Here is a 22665-nt window from a genome sequence, read left to right as displayed (position 1 = left end):
TACGTCAGCAGTTAATTCCCTTATCTAGGTGATTTTGCTGGTTCTAATGCAGTTCACCTGCAGTGCACATAACATCTTATTGTGGTACAGTGATTGTGGATGCTCTTCTGAAAACAGTGATATGTCTCTATGGATCACTCTTCCCTTGAATAATATGAATAATTTGCATGCTATGTTCTTGGAGTTCTACCATAATTAGACAGACTCAATATGATGACTTTGAAAAGAAATAAAAAGTAGAAGATGAACAGTAACACTGACTAACAATTTGTTTGCATCACAAGGCCCAAAGACACTATGTCCATGTCCAACATCACAGTCTTCATGCCTTCTATGCTGACACTAATAGGGATCCCAGGACTAGAGTCTGTGCAGTGCTGGATTGGGATCCCATTCTGTGTCATGTATCTCATTGCTATGATTGGAAACTCCTTGCTTTTCATCATCATCATGTCAGAGCGCAGCCTCCAGGATCCCATGTACATTTTCTTAGGCCTGCAGTCAGGGATATTGCACTTAGTCCCAGCATTATGCCCAAGATGCTTGGAATCTTCTGGTTCCATTTGCCAGGCATTTATTTTGATTCCTGCTTGCTTCAAATGTGGTTTATCCACAAGTTTCAGTGCATGGAGTCAGGCATCCTGCTGTCCATGGCGTTGGACCATTATGTGGCCATCTGTCACCCACTAAGACATTTTGCCATCTTCACCTACCAACTAATCACCCAAACGAGCTGTGGTAGCACTCAGGGCTGCCATTCTTGTAGCCTCATGCTTATTATTGATAAAGTGCCGGTTTCAATTTTATCACACAACAGTCATCTCCCACTCCTACTGTGAGCACATGGCCATTGTGAAACTGGCTGCAGGAAATGTCCAAGTCAACAAAACCTTTGGTTTGTTTGTGGCCTTCACAGTTGCCGGTTTGACCTCATTTGCATCACCTTGTCCTATATACAGATATTTATCACAGTTTTTCATTTGCCCCAGAAGGAAGCTAGGTTGAAAGCTTTCAATACTTGCATTGCTCACATCTGTGTCTTCCTCCAGTTGTATCTACTTTCCTTCTTCTCCTTCTTCACACACAGGTTTGGTTCTCAAATCCCTCCTTATATCCATATCCTCTTTTCCAGCTTATACTTGCTGGTCCTTCCATTTCTCAATCCAATTGCCTATGGTGCAAAGACCAAGCAGACTCGTGTTTATGTGGTAAAAATGTTCTGTTCTTAAAATCCACCTTGATTAATACCTTCATGCTGTCCTCTTTATGCAATAACAAGTCTCTCAAAATTAAACGAAATAAAAAAAATTACACATGATTTGAGATGCTTGAGTTTACTATTTAATTATTTTCTGAAATTTTCCAGCATTGTTAAGTGGTTTTCAGATCATCATATACCATGAGAACTATCAGTCAATGAGGTTGTGGATCCTACCTGGGCAATGAGCTTGAGAAACATAGAAAGAGCAAAATAGTGAACATATATCATTTAGTTTAGTCTTTTAAATTTTAGTCCCTGGTTGAACTTCCTTCTCTAAGAATACTTCCCCAGAAGGACTCACAAATTACTATGCATTGTTCACTGAATTTAAATGTACCCAAGGCATATTGTTCTATGGTGTCCAGGTATCAATGAAACCATGCTGTTAACTCTGTTTCTTGATCATTCTAGTCCTCTTAGAAAAAAAGAAATCAAAGGAAGTGTATCTTAACCATGTTCTACACAAAAAAAGGAAACAAAAATCTAAACATCCCTTTAAATATCTAATGGAACAGTAAAGTCTAAAAATTTCAGTAAATTTCCAGGGTCCTTTAGGAAGGTACAGTCACAACAGTCATGAAAATTCAAGTGTTCTGTTTTACTCTTTGGCTACGTTCAACATTTAATGCTTTATTCGTTCATCAACTGTTATCACAATCCTACAATATTATAAACATTATGCTAGAGAATAACGGCATATGGTAAATTTGATACTTTGCCTAAGTTTCATGAAGTTTTAGCCTTATGTTTCTGAGAAAAAGAGTCAAGAAAATAAGAAACAAGCATAGTGCTATCCGTTGATTGCTGGTTAACCAAGATAATGAAGCATTGAAACTAACTGAAAGCAGCAGTCAGGAAAGTTATATTGTTTTGTTTCCTATTTTAATTAGGAAGTCTGATTCTTGAGTAATGACTAATGAGTGTCCAAGCAACTAAGGACCCACCCTGCCGGGTAGACAGTAGAAAAGATTTAACCAGAGAATGTGATTACAGGTAGCCACACAGTTTTTTTTGTTTTTTTTCAATGTGAGGTACAACATGGAAAGACAAGGAAAATACAAATATCAAGAATGGCCATGGGCGCTGTGCAAAGTCATTGAACGTTATTCTGAAAGCTATAATGTGTCGTTGGAGAGTTTTCCTCTATTAGAAAGGCATGTGTTGTTTGTGTGTATATATGTGTATGCATATGTGTGTGTGTCTGTATCTATTTCAGTATGAGGCAGCATATCTTCTCAGTTCATATAAAACATGATGTGTTTAAATAAGTCAACGCTATTATATCAATGAAGAGATGTAGGGTTTTCTCTAAGATTAATGACTTGAAAACTTTAGGAAAGTATATTTTTCCTGAAAACCTCAGCTCATAGATCATTTTTTAAAAAAATTATGGAAAATAAGCATATGTGTGCAGATGTCCATGCTTTGATTCACGACATTAAAATCACTGCGTATGTAAGAAATATTAGACTGCATGTCACATAGATGATGGATACTCTGGTTGGTTTTATTAACTGGGCTTGATTACATATCTCCAGCTGCTGAGGATGACTATTTGTAAATCTGGACGATATCTTGGGGCATCTTTTGAGACTCTTTTGAATATCAATATTTATTAGATATTATTAGATTGGATTTCCAGTAGGGGTTGTTGTTCTTAGATTACATAATTTTTTTAGGAATAAAACTAAAATAACATCACAGATAATTTCATAATGTTCTAGCTAGGGTTCAAGAAACTTTTATGTAAAAGACCTAACAAATAGCTTATCCTTTGTGCTCAAAGAGGCAATTCAAGAGTATCATGGAGATATTTCTAGAACAAAAGAGAAAACATATTTCCACAAAAATTTTGATGACATTAAATAATAATATTAGCAATCATAATCACAATTGTGTAGTTTTTCTGTGATACAGGTCTGGGAATTCGAAGCATGGCATCCATTTTTCTCTGGGGGATAACATTATACCTAAAAGGGGCCGAAAGTCAAATTTTCCCTACCATCAAACTCATTCCAAAAGTTCATCTGTAAACACCATTCTTAGCTAACGGACTATAAAGATATAGGAACAGGCCAGCTTAGAGTGATCACCTATAAATCTCAGCTTATTTGGAGAAGTTTGTAATATGTCTAACAATTACTCATTCTGGCAGTAGTCATCTTGAAAATATGTAGGAATATAAAACCAACACAGAGACAGAATGTGAAATTAGACAGTATTTGTACCATCTTCAATTGCCATTATCCCATAAAATATCTACTCTAGAGTCCAGATAGTTCAAGCATTGTGGTGTTGAAATTATCAGAACCAGTTCCAAACTGGGACCTATAGATGGAAAAGGGGAAAAAAAAAGGTCACTCTAAGTACTAGAGGATAACCAGGACTCTCCATTGACCCAGACACACATCTGAAGTGAACAACTCTAATTCATCTGGATAGAGAAACAGTGTAACGTGTTTCTCACAGTGACAGAATATATGGGCTTATTTGACAGGCTATTTGAGTTGCAGTTAGCCAATGTCTAAGAATAAGCAGTCAATACACGTGAGAGGAGGGTCCAATGCAGGTCAAGTTCTACCTGAATATCTGAGGATTGCCCCTGAGTAATAAATATCTATATTTGAATAAAAAAATAGTGATAAAAAGCATGGGATTAGGAGTCAAATGCCTGAGCTGTTAGTCCTTCTCCAAACCATATTAATTCTCTGAAGTTATCAAAGTTTCAGAACTTTCTGAACCTATGTGGACTCATCCCTAAAAAAGTGTTTCATGAGTAGCTATGAGGGTCATACAAGATAATACAAATGCAGGGCTTGAATTGCTCTGAAATAGTTGTCCTTAATTTTTGCATTATATCCTAATAGCATTAGAATCCATGAATCATTTTAAAGCCTTTAGAAGAAAGAGGAAGAGGAGAAGAAAAGGAGGAAGGGGAGGTGACTTTTAAGTAAAACCTTGACAGGCGAAATTCTAATCAATAATTTTACCTTTTAATGCCCACACGACCCATCTGCTGGATGGCTTTGTTCTCCATTGCTAGACTGCTTCCCAATATGATTTTTTTCCAAACATCACACCATTTTTGGTGTAATTTCCCTTTTTTATTAAAATCACATTGCCATGTGACATTTATATAAATTGCTTCGTCCATGGAAACCACTGAGACCAATTGTTTTTGCAATGTGTATCTCTTTTTATGATCCTCCTATAAATGAGATAGTCACAAAGACTCAGAATACAAAATTTCACATAAAAATAAATTTAATACTAAGAAAGGCCTCTTTGCTCTGAATGGTTATATTTATAACCAATAATTTGTAACAGCACTAGAATAAAGGAAAATATTGTCACTGAAATAAACATTAGAAAGCAGACATCTTCTGCAATACTTAAGTAAGAATAAGTTTTTTTTCAAATTTTTGTAATCAGCAGTAGCCTTTTAATTTAATTAATTTATTTTATATGAGAAGGCAACTCTGAGAAAGTACGTATACATTGCCGTGGACTGAAATGTGTCCCCGAAATCCATATTTTGAAGCCCTAACTCCCAATGTGATGCTAATTGGAAATGGGGCCTTTGAGACATAGTTAGACTTAGATGCTAAGTCACAAGGTTGGGAATCACAAGATGGGATTAGTGACCTCATAAGAAGAGACACCAGAGATCTTTCTCTCTTTCCTTGCCATATGAGGACACAGCAAGAAGGCGGACATTTACAAGCCAGAAGGAGAGCTCTCACCAGAAACTGACCATGTTGGGATCTTCATCTTGGACTTCTAGGCTCAGAACAGTGACAATGTAAATTTCTGTGTTTAAGCCACCTATTCAATGGAATTCTGTTATGGCAGCCTGTACTGAATAAGGCAAAATGTTACTGGCATCTAATGTGTAGGAAACAGGAATGCTGCTAAACCTTCTACAACGTAAGGAATAACTCCCACAACTAAAAATTTTCCGACCTAAAATGGCACTTGTGCTGAGATTAAGACACTCTGTCTTGGAAGAATATCAATGAGGCCTCATGAAGATGGAAATGTAAAACTGTGAGGAAGAAAGGTATGTACTTTCTTCATATAATGTATAGTCTTTTAGACTGAAGATAGTCTTTTTGATTTCATTTCCCTGCTAGTTTCTTTACTTGCTTCCTCCTTCTCTTTTTACTCCCTTCCTCTGATTACTCACATTATGTATTTTTGTAGAGCTTCAGCTTATTTGTTATTCTCCAAGAATCCTCTAGGTCAAATATTACTCATGTGGCCATGTTTAATTTCCCAAATTATTATTCCTAATAAAAGCAGTAGCATACATTTGAGCCAAGTCACAGAGATTGTTGGCAAGTATATGGATGATATGTTGTTGCAAATGCTGTCCTATCTCAGACATGTACCAACTAATAAACATGTATCATAAAGTGTATATTATACTTATTTTCTGAATTAAAAGATAATATAGAAGTTGTTCATTCAGAATCTGAAAAGGCACAAATAGATTAAAATCTTTAGTATATTTTTGTACAACCCCGTCTGATTTAGCTACATTCTGATACATATCTTATAATCTTTATTGAATTATAGTTATAAAATCTCAGTGGACACAAATTTTTTAATTTTTATTTCTGGGCCAATATACCGTGGAATTTGTATCCAAGTAGATTTACTTATAACAACAACAAGTTTTAGTTCTTCATTAATAGAATAGAGTAATGCTACCAATATCAGAAGCTAAGGAAAATAAAATAATCTAAATATTTAAAAATCCTAAGAAGTTTAATGACATACATTTTTAATAAATGGTAGATGCTACTTTTTGAATTCCAAGCAATCGGCACAATGTAGGTGCTTCATAAATATAGGATGAATAAATTTCTCGTTGTTCCCCATTTACTTCTTGGAATATCGTGCGACTTCATGTATATTAAATACAATCGTTAGGAAATAAACTTCTAATTTGCGTGTAGTCTGATGTGAGGAAGATCTTGGTTGACATATTATACACTTACTAAACAGAAGAGTTCCTGAACAAACGGTCTTAGAAAAGAAAGCTTCACTCAGTGTTGACTAAGTTTTAAGAAAAGAAGCAGGAAATGTTTTTGCAATTGACACGTGGCAGGTTATAGGTATCTTTTCATGTCCCAGACATAGACACAGTCTAAATTTATCAGAGGAAAAAAACTTGAAGGTTGATGGAGAGGATATGATTGTGACATTTTTCTTAATTTCAGTCTATTGTTTTAGGTCTTCCTCATCATCTTTATCTGCCTATACTTTGTTTAAATGGTGTCAGAAAATGATCATTGCAAATAATAAAAGAAAATAGCTATAATTTGTAAATTAACACTTTTCATATACTGGGGTGGAAATATTTTCTTAAAGAAAGGTTAAATACAGGTTGCAGGGAATCAGCAGGCAGGAAAACCTCCAGAGCTTTGGAAAATGATAAGGCAAAGCACCTCATAGGAGGCCCTGGAAGCAGACAGTGTTATGTGTTGAAGTAAGCAGTGAAGGACAGGACCATGAAGAGGATGCATATAGTCCTATAAAAAACAATGTGCAGAAGAAAAATTTCACCTCTACAGAAATTGTATTTTGAGTGGATAGAAGACGCATAACACTATAAGAAAAGAAAACTATATATTTCATGGAGACTTCTGTTTTATTATAAATAGTGAAGAGTAAATAACTATTCAGGCTTAGAAATATAATAATGGTTATTGATGAGGAAAGAGAAAAGTGGAAGACAAAGACTGGTACTTGATATTAAATATTACAGATATGCAAATAATGGGGCACAATGAGAACAGGCTCTGATAGGGCTGCTGAGGAAAATACCCATGGATTAAAAAATAATGGATTCTTTTTCTTAGAGAATAAGTTGGAAAAGGTGCAAGATGTATTGTTGGATTTTGGGAAAGCATAGCAAGTTTGAAAAATTAGGTTGAAAATGTTCTGAGAGAGTTTTTGAGAAGGACCAGACTATGAAGAGACTAATATGAGAAAAAAAAAAAAACTAGTGAGCTGTAAAATAGAAAAATATTCTGGTCAAACTAGTCTACTGATTATGATCAAGCAGAATGGTCTACCACTACTGTGGATCCTCTATGTCCAGCCTAGGTGGAGATTAGTTCCTGAACTATCTTTCCTCTACATGAAATGATTTTTCCCCCAATTCCAATTAGCAGGTCACCAAAAAGCACAGATGATGATTAGCAAACACAAATTAAAGGGAATCTGTTTGGTACAGTAGTCATGGACTAGAAGGAAGTCATCCAACCCGTTTAATTTTGCACATGGATAATGACTAAGGCATCTAGAAACACAGAACCTGATGGTTGATCTTTCAATGACTTTTGGAAAAGAGATAGAAAATTAGAGATGAGTAGTTGGGGTAGAAAAGATAAAATGGTATACTCCTAATCTACCTAAAGCATATTTTCCTAAAATAAATTATTTTTTATTCATGAAATCTTGACAGGGAACAGAAGATGAGACAGAATTATCATTCCCTGGTTCCTCTGACCAAATCAACTTGCTCATATTCAATAGCTCCCTCATCAGGCCCTCCGTACCAACACTCATCAGAATTCCTGGCCTGGAGTCAGTGCGGTGGATTGGGATTCCATCCTGGGTCAACAACCTCCTTGCTGTGATTGGAAATTCCCTAATTTTAGTTATAATGACACATGAAAAAAGCCTTCATAAACCCATGTACATTTTTTTGGCGATGTTAGGGGCCACAGTCACTGCACTTAGCACCTGTATTCTTCCTAAAACTTTAGATACGTTCTGGTTTCATTTGTCAGAGATTTCTTTTGAAGCCTGCCTTCTACAATGTATTTTATTCACTCATTCCAGGCAATTGAGTAAGGTGTACTACTGGCTATGGCTCTAGATCACTATGTGGCCATCTGACCACTTGAGACATGCCACTATCTTCTACCAACAACTCTTGACTCACATTGGAGTTGGGGTGACAACCAGGGCTGCCATTCTTGTAACACCATCCCTTACCAAATGCTTATCCAATGTCTTCTTAAACTCTACCAAACTGCAATCATTTCCCACTCTTATTGTGAACCCATGACCATTGTGAAGCTGGCTTCTGAAGATATCTGGATCAACATGATGTATGATCTATTTCTTGCTTTCAACGTCTTAGGGTTTGACATACTCTTTTTCACCTTTTCCTATGTTCAAATCTTTATCAATGTCTTTCAACTGTCCCAAAAGGAGGCACGATTCAAGACCATTAATACATGCATTGCCCACATTTGTATCTTCCTACAGTTCTACCTCCATGCCGTCTTTTCTTTTTCACACATAGGTTTGCTTCTCACGTACCAAGATATGTTCACATCCTTCTATCAAACCTTTACCTGTTAGTCCCACCTTTTCTCAACCTTATTGTTCATGGAGCAAAGACCAAACAAATTTGTGACTATGTCCTAAAAATATTTTTCTCCAAAAAAACATGTCAATTTTTAGTGGCCCCTTCTATAGAGATTTTAGGTTGATTCAAAGTTGAAACTTGAATATGGTAAAATTATATCTTCTACAAATATCTATGTACAGAAAAAAACCCTTTAAATATCAGGTGCTCATAATGAAGGAGGTATTTAACAAATTATCAAAATACTTAAAAATGTTGGTTTGCTACTCATACAAAGAACAAAACTCTCTCGTGCTGAGATTTCAAATTGTTTCTGTTATTCTATTTTGGTCTGTCCCTTTAAAACTAGAATTTCTTTTCTGGCAACTCTTAGAGGTACATAGAAACAAAATTGTGGAAAAAAACACTCAATTCCAGGTAAGTTCCAAGAACCATGTCACAAATCAATATTCTTAACAGTTAATCCAACACATAGTTATAATTCTGGCTATGTCTTATTTTCAAAAATCTGCTTGTGAATCTATATTTTGAGAATTTTTTAATTACTTAACTACTTTTGTCTACTTTCTCTGAAATACAGATGAATATAAAAATCATGTAAAATTGGTAATACCAATATCAGTAACACAAAAAGTATATGATGGAAACCAAAGTCTATAAACATTGAATCATTTGACTAGGAAAGAATTCATGCAAAAGTTTGATAAAATAGTATTAGGCATATTCACAAACATAGTTTTTTTAGGAAACTAAAATGTGACCAGTACTTAAATAGAAAACATCTTTCCAGAGACACACATTTTAATGAATTTACCCAATTGGAGTTTTTCCCAAATTTGGAGGTGTTTAAATATATAGACAAATAAATTCCATGGCATTTAGAAATCACATAGGGCAAGGATGTAGCATACAGGCCCTATGTCTTATTTATACTTGTATCAGTGATACATATATCACTGATGTCTGAGACCTCTTAGGACCTCAGTAAATATGACATTGAATAAAACAATTTAAACATTTCTCTGCTGTTTATCAACGGTATTCAAAAGTAGAACATCTGGTGACTTTAAGGTGATAATACAACATCATTTTACAGAAAATCTGCTTAGTAAAGAGTTTACTCCGACATTATTAAGGCAAATAAAGAACACTACTTGAATGAATCACTACTTAATCTTGAAGTAAAGTATGAGGTAAATATAAACCTAGAGTATGAGAAACACTCCTGAATCAGAGATGTCAGATCATTCTTCACTCTTTGCTGTTCCTCTGCCTGCACACCTTGGTCCTCTTCCAGGATGCTGCATCAATAGAGATCAGGTTTAAATTTTCTTCAATCAACTTTCAAGAGGAATGAGATGATTTTTAAAAAGAACCAAGTAGACAGGGAGAGACATCTGGACCTATAATTTTAGACAGATACATATTCAGAGAAAAAAATAACCCAAGAAAACCTCTGACTACAAACAACAAAAACATACCATATGATTCAAGATATAGAAGTAGAAGATAATTTGGGAGAAAAAATCTTGTTGAATAAAGCAGAAATAAATTTGAATCATAATGTCCTTGGTTTTTAATAAAATTAATATAAACATGAGCTATATGAAGTAAGAAGTGAAAAATATCATGACGGAAGAAATAAAACAACATGTTAATGGATAGACATATGTAAAAGATATCAGTAGCTGAATGCAAAAAAATCCAAATATATGTTTTCTACACAAGATTCACTTCAGATAAGGACACACATAGACTTAAAGTGAAGAGACAAAGATATTCCATGCCAATGGTAAACAAAAAGAGCAGGAGTGGCCATAATTATGTCAGAAAAAATAGACTTTTCATCAAAACTGTCACAAAGGGGCCGGCCCCGTGGCTTAGTGGTTAAGTGTGCGCGCTCTGCTACTGGCGGCCCGGGTTCGGATCCCGGGCGCTCACCGATGCACCGCTTCTCAGGCCACGCTGAGGCCGCGTCCCACATGCAGCAACTAGAAGGATGTGCAACTAGGACATACAACTATCTACTGGGGCTTTGGGAAAAAAAGGAGGAGGATTGGCAATAGATGTTAGCTCAGAGCCGGTCTTCCTCAGCAAAAAGAGGAGGATTTAGCATGGATGTTAGCTCAGGGCTGATCTTCCTCACAAAAAAACAAACAAAAAAACTGTCACAAAAAGAAAAGGAAAACATTATATAATATTTAAAGGATGATTTCACCAGGGAAATATAATAATTAGAAACACATATATCACATAACAAAGCACCCAAATATGTGAAATATATATTGATACAAATGAAGAAAGAAATAGATAGCAACACAAAAATAGTAGGAGAGTTCACTACCCCACTATCAGTAATGGGTAGAACATTTAGACAGAAGGTCAGTGGGAAACTGAGGACTTGAATACTATAGACCAAATGGACTTTACAGACATATACAGAACATTCCACTCAACAGCATCAGAATTCACATTATTTTAAGCACCAAGGAAACATTTTCCAGGGTAGATCACATGTACAGTCACAGAACAAGTTGTAAAATTTAAGAATATTGAAATAATACCAAGTATCTTTTCTGATTACAATATAATGAAAGTAGAAATCAATAGCAGAAGAAAAACGAGATAGTCACAAATACATGGAAATTAAACAACACACTCAAACAACTGATGGGTCGTGGTTCATAGCAGTTGTGTTTCCATATACTAAAAACAAACAATCTGAAAAGGATATTAAAAATAAGTGATGATATCATTTAAAATAGCATCAAAAAATAAAAGTCTTAGGAATAAACTTAACCAAGGTGTCAAAAGACTTGTACACTAACAGTACAAAATATTTCTGAAAGAAATTAAATCACACACAAATAAAGAAAAAAAGAAATCTCATGTTCATGGATTGGAAGAATTAATATTCTTAAAATGTCGATACTATCCAAAGCAATCTATAGTTTCAATGCAATTTCTATCAAAATCCCAAGTGATATTTTTGCAAAATTGAATAAACAATCCTAAAATTCTTAGAGAACCACAAACAATCTTGAATAGCTAAAACAATCTTGACAATGAAGAGCAAGTTGGGGATATCACACTCTTGACTTCAAAACATATTACAAAGCTACAATAAACAAAATTGATGGCACTGGCATAAAGACAGACATATAGATGAATGGAACAGAATACAGAGCCAGGAAATAAACCCATGCATATAAGGTCAAGTTGTCTTTAACAAGGGTGCTAGGGCTACACAATTAGAAAAGAGAGTGTCTTCAGCATATTGTGTTAGGAAAACTGAATATCCATGGGCAAAAGAATGGAATTGAACACTTATCTTACATCACATACAAAATTCCACTCAAAATAGATTAAAAACTTAAACACAAAACCAAAAAAATAGAACTCCTAAGAGAAATCATAGGAGAAAAGCTTCATGACAGTGGTCTCGCAATGATTTCTTGGATATGACACCAAAAGCATAAGCAACAAAAGCAGAAACAGACTACTGTGACTACATCAAACTAAAAAACTTTTGCACAGCAGAGGAAACCATCAATGAGGGGAAAAGACAGTCTACAGAATGAGATTAAATATATTCAAACCATACATTTGAGAAACAGTTAATATAAAAAGTATGTAAGGAACTATACAACTTAAAAGGAAAAAAACAAACAAAAAAGCTGGTTAAAAACTGAAAAGTGACTTGAATACACATTTCTCTAAAGAAGACATACAAATGACTAACAGATATATGAAAAGATGCTAAACATCCCTAATCATTGAGGAAATGCAAATCAAACACACAATGAGATACCTAGCATCTGTTAGGGTGGCCATTATAAGAAAACAAAACAAAACAAAAAAACAAGTAACAAGTGTTGGCAAGTAAAAGGAGAAATAGGAAACCTAATGCAATATTGGTGGAAATGTTTCTGGTGCAGCCACTATGGAAAGCAGCATGGAGTTTCCTCAAAAATTTGAAAATAGAAACACCATATTATTTAGCGCTAGCTCTCCTGGGTATTTATCAAAAAAAAAAAAAAATGAAAACAGGATCTCAAAGAGATACTGCATTTCCATGTTCACTGCAGAAATATTCACAACACCCGATAGGTAGGAACAACCTAAATAACCATGAACAGATGAATGAATAAAGAAAGTATGGTATAGACATACAATGGAATATCATTCAACCTTAAAAAATAATGAAATTCTGTACCGTGCTACAATATAAATGAATCTTTAGGATGTTATGGTATGTGAAATCAGCTGTTCAAAGAAACATGATTCCACTTCCATAAAGTATCTAAAGTTGTCAAATTCATAGAAACAAAAAGCAGAATGGCACTTACCAGAAGATAGAAAAAGGGAGTTGTTTTTCTATAGGTATAGAGATTCAGTTATGCAAGATGAAAAAGTTGAAGAGATCTGTTGTACAATAATGTGCATATAGTTAACAATACCATACGGTACACTTAAAATTTTAAGAAGGTTGATTTTATGTCATGTGGTTTCTTTTTAATCATATTAAAAGAAAAAGTGAGGATAGGCATTTCCCTTGAAGAAGTTATCATTTTGTCAAAAGTTCAGACATAATGGAAGTAAAATCCATGATCACCAAAATAGTAATTAGTAAAAGTTTATTGAGCACACACTGAAAGTTTGCAAATTAGGATGACTCAAAGCAAAACATGGAATGAAACACAGGGGTATATTGTGATAAAGTAGCTTATATAGTGAGAAGGTAGTGACTGTTTATTCTTCACAGTTATGGTTATAATACTAGAATTTTCTTAAATGATAGGGAATTGGTCTTTGATTACCACATATCAACCTTGGGAAACAATTCAAGTTTTGCTTATGATTTCCAGAGGCATGAGCAAGAAATGACCCAGGTGAAGTTGGTCTTGCAAAATAAGCTAAACAAAGCTTTGTTTGTATGACTAAACTGATGTTGTCTGCTCAGGGAACTTTCAAGCTTCTTTTGTTTTTGATTTTAACAACTGCAAACGAATATCGAAGAAGGAGGTTGCTGCTAGGGGTGCAAGTAATGCTATATTCCTCAATGAGGTAATTACATATGAATGTCTACCTTGTGAATATTATTTAAACTGTACAACGTGTGATTTTCTATGTATGTTAGACTTCAATAAAAAGTTTGTAAAATATTAGGTAAACAATTGCTCAGTAACAAAACAGAAAAAAACAAGAGAGAAGACAGAAATGAGGAGTTGTTGAAGATTAAATGATTCTGAAGATATATGAATATTAAATACAATGTATGATCCTGGATTGGATTCTGGGCAAGAAAAAATGTGTCTAAAGAATTCATTCTTTGGACTATTTTCTAACTTTGAATATGGACTGTAGAATAGGTTATAGTATTATCTCAATGCCAAGTGTTCTGATTCTGGTTATGATATGATAAATATGCAATAGGTTATATTTTTGTTGGTAAATACACATGGAAATATTTAGAATTAAAATCACCATGTCAACTAACTCATAAAGAGTTCAGAAAAAAATTAGTGAGTGATTTATCTAATGAATGGTAAAGAAAAATGGGCAAAATACAGTATTTACAATTTATGAACCTGAGTCAATTTTATAAAGGAGTTTCTTGACCTATTCTTGCAAAGTCTGTACATTTAAAATTACATCCATATAAAAAGATTTTTAAAAGCACTGGGTCTGAAAATAACCTAAATTCAGAAAAGTATAAAATTATTCACTCACTTGACCAATCCAAAAAGGTAGTTGTTTGCTTCTAATTGGCCAAGACTGTACACCAACTCAGTTACCAAGCCCTAGTCATTGTCTCCAATAATTCTCAAATATAATCCCTCTTCTCTATTTGTTATTACTTATTCCCATTTTCAATCTTCCATGAGAACTTATGGGAAATAAAATAGAATTTCCATCTTGCATTTATTAGTATTTCTTATACATGTCCTACTTCAGAAAGTTGCTAAAGTTAGCATTCTAAATGTAAAACGTAGTCTCTCACCTCCATATACTATGTTATTTGTTTTCAGAGTGCTTTAAATTTCTTTCAACTTCTACAGAAATGATGTTTGATCAATCTATGTCCAGTTTTTTCTATTATGTACACAAAAATGTGCACATTTTTGCTTGCCTGTTATTCCGCTTTTAGAATTTAGTTAAGTGTGTCCTTTAATTAAGGAACTTTGGCAATTTCCCTCATTTTTCTACACCCCTCCTAAAAGCTTTCATAGCAGGTTTCACATTACTTCCCATTTTTTCTTTATATAACTGATTCCTCCACATAGATCACATGTCTAATTTTCCTGTATGCTCATGACCTAAATAGTACATGACATATTTTCATGTACTATTTTCATGTATCATGTACATATTTTCATGATAAATAGCTATGGAATGAAGAAACGAGAGGATAAGTATATATGACAATTTTTACCATAATTTGTATAATAAATATTCATTCTGACAATAGGATTATTTACATATATTCTGTATTTGAAAGACATGTGGAAGAAGAGCTGTTCCAAGCTCAAATGACTTAATCATGTAATATTTTAATATTCCCAGAATAAGTTGCACAATGTCTGATAGTAATATCTTGATATCCTAATTTTAAGTTCAAAAACATCAATAATTAAAGTCAGAAAATCTATTTGACAAAGCACTGTAGAGTGTACTATAGTAACTGATTTACGTAGATTAAAATCATTTCATCTACAGAACAAATATTTGAAGACATTATCAGTATTTTCTACATGGTGCAGTTATGGAAATGGAAAGATACGGAAGTCAAGTACCATGCCCCAAATCACAGAGTTAGTCAGTGGCTGAATCTGGATTCAAAACAAGACATTCAAATTCAGAAATCTATTCTTTAATGAATATATTATGAGTGGCTCCATAACTTAAAAATTCAAATCCAGTTACAAAATTGGAATCTGAAGATTATGAGACAATTGTACAAACCATTTTTTTCTTTCAAATTCATAAGGACACAATTTTCTCACCTTTGTTTCCTCTAATTCTAGTGATGAAATGATCATATCTAGTCATGTTATGTAATATCAATTCTAGTCATGTTATGATTATTTGGGTAAAAATCTTGCATAGGCTAACTTTTTTATTTCTCTTGGATAAATACTAGGAGTGGGATTGCTGAGTCCTGTGCTATGTGTAAGGTTAACTTTTAACACAAATTTCAAACTTCTTTCTAAAGTGGCCATTCAATTTTACAATCATAACAGCAGTACATGAGAGTTCTAGATGTTCCTCATTATCACCAATAATTGGCAGACTCAGTCTTTAAATTTCATCTATTGTAATTGGTGTGTGGTTACATCTCACTGTGATTTTAATTTGCATTCTCTGATGGCTAAAGATGTTGAGACTCTTTTCATGTTCTTATGTCCCATTTGTATCTTTTTGTGTGTGTATGTGAAGTAACTTCAAATCTTTCTAAATATACTAAATATATCTGGCTTTATATGTATTTTAGTTAGTTTTTCTCTCCTGAGGTTTTTCAGTTTGGGATGATAAGTATAACTTGAGCATGATGCTCTCTTCCTTGCCTCTAATGTACTCTCATCATGGGCAAAAGATTTGAAGTGTTATTAAACAAAAATTTTAGAAAAAAATTGAATTTGTGTTTTTAGCATTGTAAATGCTTCATATAATGTGGATACAAATAATTGAACTAGATATATGTTTTGCAATTATTTTCTCTCAGTCTGTAGCTTTATTTCATCTTCTTAACAGCATCTTTGAATAACAAATGATTTTTTATATGATGAAGTCTAATTTATCAATTTGTTTTTCTTGGTTTGTATTTTGTGGTCCTTTCTAAGAAATATTTGCCTATTACAAGATCACAGAAAAATGTTATGTTTTCTTCTAGCAAGTTTATGCTTTTAGATCTTACATTTAGTTTTATAATCCATTTCAAGTTAATTTTTGTTTAGGAGCAAGGATGATTTTCTTTTTAAATGTATATCCAGTTGTTTCAGCATTATTTGTGGAAAAGACTATTCTTTCTCCATTGAATTACTTTGACACTGTTTTTGAGAACTAATTAATTTCATATGGGTAACAATTTCTTGACTCTACATGTTCTATGATTTGTCAGTGAATGTGGCAATCACTGACACATGATTCTCTTAATGGGAGTCTCTTAATTACTCTAACTATGTTAAAATAAGATGAACTGAAAATAGATCTAGTTGATTTTACTCTACTACAGGCTTAGATTGCCAGATTGGTCTATGCTTCATAATGAATACATCTCTATATTTTTGTTAAACAAATTAGAATTGATGACCCTCTACTTGGAAGAATATTCCTTGGCCTAATGAAAAAAAGAAAGAAAGAGGGAGAGAAAGAAAATACATAGGTAGTGATGTAGGTATAAATGTATATCCAAATGTCACAATAAAGTTGAAAAAAGGTTTCCCCTTTCTGGAGCTAAATGAAGTGATCAGAGACCGCTCAGTAGACAGAATTGCAAGCAAATCTATGTAGTTTGAGGGTGACAAAGACCCAAGATACAAATTTGAGGAGCACCAAAATTTAAATACAATCAGTAGAAGAAGAGAAGAGAAATAAAATGGTAAATTAGTCTAAATTGTTTGTTGAGGAGTCAAGAATAAGCTGAAGATTAGCTCAGATGCCAATCTGACTGCTGAATCAATTCCATTCAACATGATTCAGTACCATTATTTCTCTCGCCTTCACAGAGAAAATTATGGAAAGAACATTTAGAATCTCTTGTCTTTTCATCCTTATCTCATATTCTCTTGAACTCCATTATAAATACCGTCCTCCATCTCACTGAAATTATTCTCTCTAACATTTCAAATGTCTCAACATTACGCCAAGTACCCCTTAAGGTTAGCTATATACAAGAAAGTCTGGAAATCAGGTGAAACATGTCAAATAGAAAGGTACCATGTGCATAAATCTTTCTTAGAATTTATCCTTTCTTCTAATAATGAAAGATATTCTAACTCATCTCCCCATGTTTCTAAAATTTACATTTTTTAGAAATGAATATATCATATAATTTTTTTCTGTCCATAAATAAGAGCACATGGCAAAATTTCTTTACATATATGAGGTATATAATACTTTCTTTTAGAAAGAAGAGAGGAAGAAAAGAAAAGAAAGAAAGGTATAAAGGGAGGGATGGAGAAAAATTAGTCAAATGTGCAATAAATTGCTCAGAGCTCAATATGGTAGGATTTAGAAATGTCCATCCTAATTGGTCATTCTGAGAAATTATTAAACTTACTAAAAAAGATCAATGAGACAAAAAAATGAAGAAAGAGACTACAGGAACATAAGATGTAAATGTGTGATAAAAGAGCAATTATGAATACAGACATTTCTTTCTAGAAGTGTCTTAGTGAAAGGAAAGGACGCAAAGATATTTATTTAAATAGAATTCATTAGCAGAGGAACATCTCTACATTTAAGAGCTCTTTAGATGTTTTGCAAATGAGAACAGCAAGAAAGAAACTCAGCTTATAAAAGAAACCTTGTGCATATTAAAATATCTTCATTCACCCTTTGGGGAAAAAGAAAAGAGGAGGGAAAGGAGATTTCCCTAAGTTGTAGAAAGGATTTTAGAGATATTAGGTGTGAATGAACACAAGAGGTCTTAATTAAAATCTACTGGGTCCCTGATGTTTTGACTACTGAGTAGGAAATCCCTCACTCCATGTTTATAACTCCTCCTTCTCCACACATTCACCAGGAAACATTAAAATTGGTGGCTTGCAGCTTTCTTCTCCAATTTGAGCTCAATAAATTGACCTGTCCCCCAGAATAATACAGATATTGCTGTGAGTTTTGTTGGAGGGTGAAAACACAAACATGACCTCAGACAGACTTACAGAACAGAGAGAGTGTCTGTATTGCAGAGACAAAAGGAAAGTGTGAAAGGCTATCCAAGAGATGTCCACATCCTGGCAGATGGCCTCAGCTCCAAATGGATGAGGGTTCATGCATTTACTGGGTGCTGTTACACAGGGTGCTGATAGAAGAAGAGCATCGCAGAACACAAAATGCAAAGGAGTGAGACTGGAATCTCAGGAGGAGAAAAGAGTTGATGAGCGATGAGTGATGAGTGATTAAGGAGATGAAGAACAGACAGTCTTCTTTAGATGCCGTGTAAGAACTGAACCAGCTTCCAACAACAATTGGTAAGTAAGCCTCACTTTCCCAAGTTTACCCTCATAATATTTTATTACCAGCTTTTCCAGCAATATCACTGCTTCCCACCAGCCCTGTACCCAATGATGTACTTCTACTTGCCATCCTATGATCTACACCTGTTGGATAGAGCTCACGTGTCAGCTCCTTACTCTTGAATAAGTCAGACACTGTGATTGTTCTTAAAGGATTCCTATTCTAATTCTGATTATGGTTGAAAAAGAAAAACTTCAGCCTTATTAGAGTCAGTGATCTATGGATTGGGGAGTCACAGAATTAACCTGGGGAGCAAACCTGTGGAGATGAAAGTACTCTGTTGACTGACTAGTCTGTCCTAAATAGATCAGCTGATACAGACTTTCTGTCAAGAAATGACCCCTGCTGACCTGATTCTTTTGCATGAGGTTTAGCAGCATAAGCCACAGCTGCTTCCTACATTACTGGCATATTTCCTGGCATTCAGTATATGTTTAGCTGATCATGAGCTTCCTGACATGAAGCAACTTTCTTGTAAAACCTTTGAATAAATGAAATAACCTAACCCTATTTTTACAGAATCACAAACAATTCTCTAACATATGTCTTGAGAATTTCTTGCTTCAAAATATGTAATACAGAAAGTAAAGATTTTCATCAGAGAGATCTCTTAGATAAGGCATAAGAGCTCAAGTTTTTGGAAAATTCAGTCATCAGTGAATTGAGAGGTGATTACATTTTCTTCAGTTGCCCTAGAGGCCTCTCTTGAATCATTTCTGGTATCCCAATGTTTTCCCTTTCTCTTCCGTTGCTAGCTCTATGTTTGACACTTTTTAAGGAACCTGTCCTTTCATCCTTTATTTTCTATTAATTTCTTATGCCTGAGATCACAAAATGATTGAAGCGTTCCATGTGATCTACAGTTCATTAAGAATTGATGAGCCTAAATGGGCAGAATCTAATGTCACAGATAGCTCTGAACAATTTAAACAAAAGAAACTAGCCTCTAGTATGGCTAAGTTATCCATTTTGCTGTATCCTGAAGTCATCATGAATGAGTCGTTTTGCATCTAGGCATAGCTTCTGCAGATTTCCTTGACTCCAAGAGATCCTTCTCCTCTAGGTACTCTGTAACATTTATTACAGTATTTTAGCTATTTCATGCACACAACTAATTAAGAATTTCAGCTATTACAAATACAGGCAAAATAAAATACAGTTTTACCAGAAGTGTAAAAAGTACAGGGAACTTTGACCCAGATCACCAAAATACATAGATTTGAATAATCTTTTACAAAGTTCTTCCTTTTCATTCTTTTGCAAGGACATCCAGTCTTACATGGATATATAGATACATAGAGATGTTATGTATTTATATTATGTTACATAGATCATATAGACATATAAATATATTATGCTGTTGGTTGTCAACTGCTTCTATTTCTATCCTATTTCACAGGGAGCCTTTCACACTAATGTACTGATCAGAGTCTAAGAATTTACTGATCCAAACTGACACTTCCTGACTTAGGGATCATTTGGAATAAAAGCTTACTAGAGAAGTAACCAGAGTGTGGGATACAGAGAGATTCAAGAAACTCTTATTAAATGTAATTTCCAACAAAAATAAACAAGTCTAATTATCTTTCCGAGAGGTCCAGAACGGTGATAACAGACAGGACAGCAGTTAATTCCCTTACCCGGGTGACTTTGCTGGTTCTAATGCAGTTGACCTGCCATGCACATAACACAATATTTTGATACAGTGATTGTGGATGCCCTTCCCGAAAACAGTGATGTGTCTCTATGGATCTCTTTTCCTTTCAATAATATGAATGATATGCATGATATGAACTTGGATTTCTACCAAAATCAGACAGACTCAATATGATGACTTTGGATAAAAATAGGAAGTAGAAAAGAAACAGTAGCACTGACTAACTTCTTTTGTTTGAATCAGGAGGCTCAAAAGCACTATGACAATGTCCAACATCACAGTCTTCATGCCTTCTGTGCTGACACTAATCGGGATCCCAGGACTAGAGTCTATGCAGTGCTGGATTGGGATCCCATTGTGTGTCATGTATCTCATTGCTATCATTGGAAACTCCTTGCTTCTGTTCATCATGATTTCAGAGCGCAGCCTCCATGAGCCCATGTACATTTTCCTAAGTATGCTAGGAGTCATAGATATTGCACTTGGTACCAGCATTGTGCCCAAGATGCTTGGAATCTTCTGGTTCCATACTTCAGACATTTATTTTGATTCCTGCTTGCTTCAAATGTGGCTCATCCACACATTTCAGATCATGGAGTCAGGCATCCTGCTGGCCATGGCTCTGGACCGTTATGTGGCCATCTGTTACCCACTAAGACATGCTGCCATCTTCACCCAACAGCTAATCACCCAAATAGGGGCTGTGGTAACACTCAGGGCTGCCATTCTTGTAGCCCCATGTTTATTATTGATAAAGTGCCGGTTTCAATTTTATCACACAACAGTCATCTCCCACTCCTACTGTGAGCACATGGCCATTGTGAAACTGGCTGCAGGAAATGTCCGGGTTAACAAAATCTATGGTTTGTTTGTGGCCTTCACTGTTGCAGGATTTGACCTCACATTTATCACATCGTCTTATATGCAGATATTTGTCACAGTTTTTCGTTTGCCCCAGAAGGAAGCCAGGTTGAAAGCCTTCAATACTTGCATTGCTCACATCTGTATCTTCCTCCAGTTCTACCTCCTTGCCTTCTTCTCCTTCCTCACACACAGGTTTGGTTCTCATATCCCCCCTTATATCCATATCCTCTTTTCCAGCTTCTACTTGCTGGTCCCTCCATTTCTCAATCCACTCGTCTATGGTGCAAAGACCAAGCAGATTCGCCTGCATGTGGTAAAAATGTTCTGTTCTTAAAATCCACCTTGATTAATACCTTCATGCCTTCCTCGTTATGCAATAGCAACAGTCTCTCACAACTAAATAAAATACAAAAATTCCACACTATTTGAGATACTTGATTTATTATTTAGTAAATTTAATGTATTAATTGTTAATGAATAAATTAATTAATGCTGTTTAATTGTTTTGTGAAATTTCTCGGTATATTAAGTGATTTTCAGATCATGAAGGCCCATGACAACTCAGTCAATGGTGTTGTGAATCCTACCTTGGTAACGAGAATAAAAAACATAGAGCAAAATAGTGAACACATGTCATTCCCTCACTCTTCCATTTTTTAGTCCCTCGTTGAGCTTCTTTCTCTAAGAATTCTTCTCCAGAATGGTATTGGAATTACTATGCATCTCTCACTGATTTAAATGCACCCATGTCATATTGTTCTAGTTGTCCAGGTACTCAACGAAAACAAGTATGGATTGTGTTTCTTGATCTTCTCAGTCATCTTAAAAAAATAAAATAAAATAAGAGGAAGTGCATCTTAACTATGTTTTACCAAATAAAACAATGACAAAAAAAAATAAAAACGCTTTACGGATTTAATGAGACAACAAAGTCCAAAAATTTCCATACATTTCTAGGGTCATTCAGACAGTTACAGGAATAAAAATCATGAGAACTTGTTTTCCATTTTATACATTAATACTTTTTCTGCTACCTCCACCATTTGCTTCTTTATTAATTCATCAAGTGTTATTATAACCCTATAATATTATAAATATTGTGCTAGAAATTAGTGACATAGTGGTAAATTTGACACATTAGTTAAGTTTCATGATTTTGTAGCCTTATATTTGTGAGAAAGAGAGTAAGGAAAATAGGGGAGAAATATAACGGCACACATGGATTGGGGTGAGCCAAGAATATGAAACATT

At 34.5% G+C, this 22665-nt stretch overlaps 1 protein-coding gene and 2 pseudogenes across 1 annotated transcript; all 3 read left to right on the top strand.

The window, feature by feature from the left end:
• The first annotated feature begins 297 nt into the window (after positions 1–297).
• Positions 298–1229, top strand: LOC131408030 (olfactory receptor 52A1-like; annotated as a pseudogene).
• A 5826-nt stretch (positions 1230–7055) lies between these two features.
• LOC131409066 (olfactory receptor 52A5-like) lies at positions 7056–8775 on the top strand (annotated as a pseudogene).
• A 12034-nt stretch (positions 8776–20809) lies between these two features.
• LOC131408029 (olfactory receptor 52A1-like) lies at positions 20810–21748 on the top strand. Its single transcript, XM_058544598.1, has one exon. The coding sequence runs from the start codon at positions 20810–20812 to the stop codon at positions 21746–21748; it is 939 nt and encodes a 312-aa protein (XP_058400581.1).
• The last annotated feature ends 917 nt before the right edge of the window (positions 21749–22665 follow it).

The sequence above is a fragment of the Diceros bicornis genome, chromosome 7 (assembly GCF_020826845.1).
Source record: "Diceros bicornis minor isolate mBicDic1 chromosome 7, mDicBic1.mat.cur, whole genome shotgun sequence".
Lineage (NCBI taxonomy): Eukaryota > Metazoa > Chordata > Mammalia > Perissodactyla > Rhinocerotidae > Diceros > Diceros bicornis.
This window is presented reverse-complemented; position numbering and strand designations above follow the sequence as displayed.